At 39.0% G+C, this 8,263-nt stretch overlaps 1 protein-coding gene across 1 annotated transcript in view; it reads left to right on the plus strand.

Moving 5' to 3' along the window:
- LOC133985312 (NACHT, LRR and PYD domains-containing protein 12-like) overlaps nucleotides 1-7,854 on the plus strand; it is a 43,953-nt gene extending 36,099 nt beyond the window's left edge. The window contains exons 12-13 of the mRNA XM_062424905.1: nucleotides 6,666-6,839; nucleotides 7,647-7,854. Of these exons, the coding sequence (XP_062280889.1) occupies nucleotides 6,666-6,839; nucleotides 7,647-7,656 (184 nt within the window). The 3' untranslated portion in view covers nucleotides 7,657-7,854. The remainder of the gene's footprint in view (nucleotides 1-6,665; nucleotides 6,840-7,646) is intronic.
- Nucleotides 7,855-8,263: the final 409 nt, after the last annotated feature.

Consider the following 8,263-nt stretch of genomic DNA (forward strand, 5'->3'; position numbering starts at 1 on the left):
ATTTGATAGATCAAAATGTAATGGCTGATCCAAACACCCAATTATAAATGAAAATAATGGAAATTGTCAGGGGTGCCCAAACTTTTTCATGCGACTGTAAATATTTAATTACATTAAATATTTAATTATGTACAGGTCTCATACTGTCAAACCATTTGTTTCATTTATGTTTCCAACAGTCACTTTCCCAATTATGGATGTGAACCTGACAGCAGCAGGTAGCAAAGAGAGATGATCTTTTTAAACTGTAACTGTTCACTGAGTTGAACTGGGTCAAAATATCCTGCAGTCACATTAAAATAGTGAACAGCAAAAATCAAATCATACAGACAGACTGTGCATATTATGGAAGCCTCAATGCAACTCTGTTTTCTCTCCTTCATCTGCAAGATTAAAGCAAAACTAAGATTAAAAGTCTGCAGCTATGAGAGAGAGTGATGAGAATTATTGTTTCATTGAAGCACAGTGAGACAGCATCAGCTGAACTGGGAGTGCCCAACGGTCAACTTTTGTTGCATATAATTCTTTCTCTCTGTCTTTTATCATTTCCTGTTATCTCTCAACTGTCATTTTCCATTAAAGAAATGAAATGTCCCAAACATTAAAAAAAAGTTTATCTGAACCACTGATGTAGGGGATCAAATGTTAATCAAAATAGGGAATATCAGAGCGTTTTGTCATCTGATGCACGAGGTAAATATAAAGTGTCCTTTTCCATGATAACATATGTTGTAATAAATGTGTCATTACAGACTTTCTGAGTGTGGACTCTCAGAGACTCACTGTGAAGTGTTGGCCTCAGCTCTGAATTCCAACCCCCATCTGACACAGCTGGACCTGAGTGAAAACCAGCTGCAGGATTCAGGGGTGAAGCTTCTGTCTGCTGGACTGGAGAATCCAAACTGTAGACTGGCGACTCTGAGGTCTGTTCACTGACTGTAGTTTAAATTATAATTCTTCACTGAAGTGTCAAAGGTTTGGTTCATACATTTTTGTGATTTGACTGCTGACAAATATGTAGAATCTTTCCAGTTTTCAAAATCCACAGTCTTGTTCTTTGTACAAATGACCCCTATGGTTTAAACTAATATGAGGCTTCAGCAGTCTTACTTACACATATCAACTAAGTATCTTTGTGTTTCTTCAGTGTTTCCTTGCTGAGCTGCAGTGCAGGGATCAAAATTCAAAGAGGGAATTTTGTACTAAATAATCGGTAACTTTGAGTCAGACAAATCAAGTGGGAGTCAGTCAGACTATCAAAGCAGTTATCATTCCTCACAGGAGGAATGATCCACCAATAACATGCTTTAATTACACATATCTATACAAATATAGTAAGGAAAGTCATGTAATAAATAATGACTCGGTTTTTAGTCCAACATATGGGATTTCAGGGTGACATGGTGGTGCAGTGTTTAGCACTGTTACCTCACAGCAAGAGGAGTCTGGGTTTGAACCAACTGAACACCTGGGGCTTGTTCTACCGATGCTCCAGGGTTCTATCCTGGTACTCCAGCTTTCTCCCACAGACCAAAAACCTGCAGGTTAGGTTAATTGGTGCCTCTCCAATGCCCCATATGAATAGTTGTCTGTCTATACACTCATCCTGTGATTGACTGGTGACCTGCCCAGGTTGCCCACTATCAATGTATTTATTTTGTTATGTTATTTTAACAGGTTCGAAATTAAAAATAAATAAATAAATAAAAATGTCATCTGAGATTGGCTGCAGCATATTGAATATTGAATTACAGACACGACTGGATTTGTCTGTGTCTGAATGTTGTGATATCATTTGGATGATGTCTGTAGAAGGCTGGCATTATGACGATCCACAATAACACAGTGACAAAGAAAGTCACTCTGCTCATTTTAGTGAAATGTTCATTGATGAGTACATAGTATTGTTGAATTACACATTAAAAACCTAAAAACATTTGATTGGATTATTAATAGATTTTAATCTACATAATTTATTCTTTATTCAGATTGATTGGCTGCGGTTTGTCAGAGATCAGCTGTGCCTATCTGGTCTCAGCTCTGAAGTTCAACCCCTCCCATCTGAGAGAGCTGGATCTGAGAAACAACAAGCTGCAGGATTCAGGATTGAAGCTGATATGTGCTTTTCTGGAGAGTCCAGACTGTAAACTGAAGACTCTGGGGTAAGTTTACTGACTGTCTGTTATTATTGTTGATCTTAGTATTTAACAACTGGACCTAATTTATGCACATACATAACTAACATCCATATAGTAAATGTCCTTTTTTGTTCGGCATATTTATTCTTTTTTTTACTGTATAATAATCATCTTATATTTTAAGCTTAGAATTAAAATAATGTTTTGAAAGCTACTGTTTTTTTTTTTACCAAGGTCTTAAATGCTTTAATATATGCTAATATAACAATTTATTAAGAAAATAAGGAAGACAGTCTGTGACTGTCCATTTGAATGTACCCAACTCAAAAAGGTCCCCTTATAAAGTCCACATAGTCCAAGTGAAATATCCCAAAAAAAAGGAATCATCCTCCCTAAAAAGAATGCAAAAATATAAAAAGGGAAAAGCAATACATTGCAAAAATGAAGAACAAGGGTCCGAAAGAATCAAACTCACCAAACATTGAACAATGAATTAAAAATTCAGGAATTGGAAGTCCAGCTTAGAATTGATCTCCAGTCCTCAGCTCAAGTATTATAGTCCTCAACTCAGACACATGGATGAGGCATCACCTTAAAAAGGAGCGAAATACCCTTTTATCGATTGCAGACAGCCAGCCTCTAACAGAGGTCCCCAGTCTCCAACAACAATCAAGTTTTCTTGATGAAGGAGAATTTCTTCATTTGAATGATTTAAGGTGATTTATTAAATAATGTCTCATCATTGATATCCTTCAGAACACACACACACCCGACACACACACACACACACACAGAGAGAGACACAGAGATACACAGAGAGATCAATGCTCGTGTTTAAAGCATTTAGTATGACTCAATGCTGACATAAAAATGTGTTAAAGACAATGCTTGATGAGGTCATAGTAATGTTGAACTACATCTGATTGGATTATAAATCCATTTTATCTACACAAAAACAAACAAGGAACCTGGTTTCTGTAATCAGCGTTGGTGATTAGAGAAACATGGTTCCCACGGGTAGATTTCTCCTGAAGAACTTAGATCCCTGTCATGTATCAGCTTTTCACATTTGAGCATATGCAGAACAGATAGCTGACAGAGAAAGTAACAGCAGAGCAGCTGGATGAAAGCAGAGATCATTACATGAGGTGATGCGACTACGTATTTAAAATAATCAATCAATCTTTATTTGTATAGCGCCAAATCACAACAAAGTCATCTCAAGGCACTTTACACATAGAGCAGGTCTAAACCGAACTCTTCAGGTTTAATTTAAAGAGACCCAACATTCCCACATGAGCAGCACTTGGTGACAGTGGAGAGAAAAAACTCCCTTTTAACAGGAAGAAACCTCAGAACCAGACTCAAAGCGGGAGAACATCTGCCTCGACCAGTTGGAGTAGAGAGTAGAGAGAGGAAGGAGAGGAGAGAGAGGAAGGAGATGAGAGAGGAAGGAGAGGAGAGAGAGGAAGGAGAGGAGAGAGGAGAGAGAGAGAAAGAGGAGGAGAGATGAAGGAGAGGAGAGAGAAGCACATTGAAGGTCCGGGACTGGAATCTGTCATCTGGACGTCTACAGTCCCAGATTACCTGTGAGAAAGCACAGACAACTCCGGGGAAGAAGTTAGCTTATTTAATGCATTAATAGTACATGAATGTTAATGGATATAGATGGATGGATAGAGAGAGAGAGAGAGAGAGAGGAGGAGAGAGACAGGAGCTCAGTGCATCATGGGAGTCCCCCGGCAGTCTAAACCTATAGCAGCATAAACTAGGAGCTGGAGCCCTAACTATAAGCTTTATCACAAAGGAACGTTTGAAGCCTACTCTTAAACAAGGGTGTCTGCCCCCCCGACACAATCTGGGAGATGGTTCCACAGGAGAGGAACCTGAGAACTGAAGGCTCTGCCTCCCATTCTACTTTTAGAGATGCTAGGAACCACAAGTAGGCCTGCATGCTGGGAGCGCAGTGTTCTACTAGGTTCATAAGGTACTATGAGCTCTTTGAGATATGATGGACCCTGACCATTAAGAGCTTTGAAAGTGAGGTAGCATTGAAAGTAGCATCTTCTCCAATTAATACAGTTAAAATCAGTGAGATATGTTGTGACAACCTGGGTTTTAAAGTCAGGTTTAATGCTTCATGTAGACAAAGACTTAGGGCAACCAGGTCACTATGGTGAATGTAAACACATTGACTGATGAGGACATAGTAATGTTGAACACATTTATTGCCTGAACACATCTGCTTGCATTATAATTGGATTTTTACCTAATAATTTATTCTTTTTTCAGATTGCAGGACTGCAGATTTTCAGAGAAGAGCTGTGCTTCTCTGGTCTCAGCTCTGAACTCCAACCCCTCCCATCTGAGAAAGCTGGAAGTGAGTGAAAACAAGCTGCAGGATTCAGGACTGGAGCGGCTAAGTGATTTTCTGGAGAATCCAGACTGCAGACTGGAGAAACTGAGGTCAGACACCTTTTTTATTTCTGTGCTGAGTTGAATATGATGTGACATATAATTCACTCTGAACCTCTTGATTTTACATTAGATTTCATCTTCACTTTAAACCAAAAAACTTAATCAGACAGCAATCATTCCATCAAATGTAAATACTGTAGATATATTGAACATCCTTTTCGTAGTATTTTCCCAAAATCCATCCTAATATCTTGAGAATAATCTGAAATAAAATTCTGTGGGTTATAACATTAGTTTGTATAGATGGAGTCACTGGTGGAGCAGCATATTTAATATTTAGTGAGGTAGCAGCATGTTGTCATCAATATTAATGAAAGCTCTTTTCACTGCTTGTATTTGTACGTTCTTAACCTGCATCCTGTTGGGTTACGCTGTTTGGAGTTTCCATTTTCTTAACTTCTTCTTCTAAACATACTTTTCAGTTATGTTCACATTACAAACAAATTATGAATGAATGTAAGCAGAAATGTTGTCTTTTAAAGTTTAATCATGTATTCTTTATTCAGATTGAGGGACTGTGGATTGTCAGAGATCAGCTGTGATTGTCTGGTCTCAGCACTGAAGTTCAACCCCTCCCATCTGAGAAAGCTGGATCTGAGCGTCAACTACCTGCAGGATTCAGGAGTGAAGCTGCTGAGTGATTTTTTGAAGAGTCCAGACTGTAGACTGGAGACTCTGAGGTCAGACACCTTCTTTTGTTTAACTTTTGTGCTGAAATTAATAGGATGTGACAGTTGTGGTGACACTAAACTGCAGACATAAAGCTGATGCTATATGATCGACACTGAGTGTCTTAAGCAGAGTCTATTTTCTTCTTAAGTGGTTAACTGCATTGTCTGTATTAGAGCAATGTTCAGCTACACATTTAAAACCTTGTTTTTTGTCTTTAATAATTGAGATATTAACCTCTATCTTGATGGGTTCATGTATTTTGAGTTTTCTAAACTTCAGGGCTGGACCAAAAAAATAGAATCCGATTAATTGCAAATGTTTATTTGAATGATCGATTATCAATTCTTGAAATCCAGAGATCGATCTTTGCATTGTGCCTTTATTCAGTAAATGTGAGTATATGCACCACGTAGTGAATATGCAGTGGTTACTTATTGCAAATAGTTCAGTTATAGCAGCATGGTGTGTAAAATGACTACATTGTGGAAATCAAGTTATAATAAAATGAAGAAAAATCTTATTTGAAGTTCAAAAGTAACATAGATGCTAGCTGCTATACTAGCTGCTATACTAGCTGCCTTGAGTCTCGACAATCCTGTAAACCGATTCTACTGTATTCAGTGTGTCTCTACCTGCTAACAGCAGCCAGCACTTGTCTGCAGTATCAGACTGATCAGCACAAACAGTGCATATAAACTAATGAGCAGACTTTCAGTGATACAGTAGGTAGTAAAAGTCCCCGTGTTGCGTTATGGGATAGTATTCCTGCTTTGTAATTGTGCGTAATGGTGAAGCCCTTTCAAGTGATGCAGGTCTTTTATATTCTTGCTTAACTTTTGGCTGAATAACATTAGTTTGTATAGATGGAGTCGATGGTGGAGCTGCTAAGTTTAGGGTGGCTGTGGCTCAGGAGGTAGAGCGGTCGTCCACCAATTGGAAGATTGGCGGTTCGATTCCCCGGCTTGCTGTGCCAACGGTGTATGAATGTGTATGAATGATTAGCTTCCCCTGATGTGCAGGTTGGCACCCTGCCTGGTAGCTCCTGCCATCAGTGTATGAATGTGTGTGAATGCGGTGAATGAAATGTATTGCAAAGCGCTTTGAGTGGTCGAAAAGACTAGAAAGGCGCTATATAAGTACAGTCCATTTACCATTTACCATTTAAGAGGTGAAGTCACTACATATTTATTTATGCAGCAGCATGCATTAATAGTAGCATGAATTAATATTAATGAGATTTTTTTGGACAGTTTTTAACCTGCATCCTGTTGGGTTCAGCTGTTTGTAGTTTACATTTTCTTAACTTTGATTATTACACTGTGTGATTTTGAACATGAATTTTGTCTTCTAAAGTTTCATCATTTATTCTTTATTCAGATTGAGTTGCTGCAGTTTGTCAGAGATCAGCTGTGCTTCTCTGGCCTCAGCTGTGAAGTCCAACCCCTCCCATCTGACAGAGCTGGATCTGAGTCACAACAACCTGCAGGATTCAGACATGAAGCAGCTGATTGATCTTCAGCAGAGTCCAGACTGCAGACTGGAGACTCTGAGGTCAGTAGAGAGTTGGAGTCAGTCTGTGCTGGTTTCAGCAGTTTAGTATTAAACACAGTCAGTATCAAATCAAAGATCCAGTATTTCCTGGTGAACCTCCAACCTTCTCAGTGCTGCTTTCCTCAGTGAAGTTGTGAGAGGAGAATGGTGACAGGATTCAGGATTGGACAGAAAGACAGAGAGAGAGAACAGTCAGCCAATCAGATGAGCCGGAAGCTTGTTGTGATCATGTGCTTGAGTTGATGTGAAGACGACTGTTGTTGTTGTGTTGATGTCTGCAGGAAATAAAGCTGGATTACAGCTGACAGCCTTACAAGATGTATAGAGACAGTGCTCCTCATCATCAAACTGTCACACCATCAAATCTGATCTCAAAGTGTTTGTTCTCTCATTTCAACACTAAACAATTGATCAGTTCATCTTTGTCAGAGCTCTAAGATCAGTCTGACTGCAGCCTTCAAATCACTGGCTCTGATTTCACACAAGCATCATTATGACGTGTTCATGACTCTCAGCACTTTATTTCCTCTGTGTACTTGAGTGAAATCTGCAGAGGAAACACACTTGATAGTAAAAGTGTGTGCAGGTGTGTGAGCTTGGAACTCAGTGTGTTCACTCCAACATGTTAACATGAGAGCTGAAAGGAAGCAAGCTACGCTGCACAGCTGTTCCACTTCTGGTCTGAACAGGACTGAAGTCCCTGCTGCTCTTTATACTGGATGTGCTGCATCACTGACTGACAGCTGATGAAGTTAGTCTCACTAAAAACTCATTTAACTCCTCTGTTCTTTCTTCTTCTCTCATCAGCTGGCGATGATCTCTGACAGAGTGAGAGTGAACATCCAGGAGTGTTGAGAGAGGATCAGCTGGATCCTGATGATCCATCTGGAGTCTGGATCTGGATTTTGTCGTCTTCACTTAAGTCTCTTAACTGACTACAAACTGAACAGTTATCTCTGGATTTAGCTGAAATATTAAACAGTGGTCATTTGGTATATTATGTGTATATGCAGGTAACCAGGCAAAACTATGAAGCCAACATTCATTATAAGATTATATCTATAAACTGTAAAGAAAGTCTGAGAAATAATGCAGCCTATATGTTCATTAATATAACATGTAATCTGACTGAGCTGGTGATATTCTCTTGGTTCAGCCGCATGATTTCACAGCCTGTAATAGTGCTGCATGTTGCACATATTATACAGACACATGTTGTAAACTCTCTCCATGCAGAACACCCCAAATGAACTTCAGCTCAGTCTATTATGTCATTATCTTCCTTCTTTAAGCTCATTTTTATCCACTGATCTACCACTTATTTAGTTTTATATGCTGCACATCTTACATTTGAATCGTCTTTGAGTTTTTCTGCTTTATTTTCTTGCTGTAATGTTGGGTTTGAGAAGTTTTATACACATCTG

This window comes from Scomber scombrus, chromosome 8 (assembly GCF_963691925.1).
Source record: "Scomber scombrus chromosome 8, fScoSco1.1, whole genome shotgun sequence".
Lineage (NCBI taxonomy): Eukaryota > Metazoa > Chordata > Actinopteri > Scombriformes > Scombridae > Scomber > Scomber scombrus.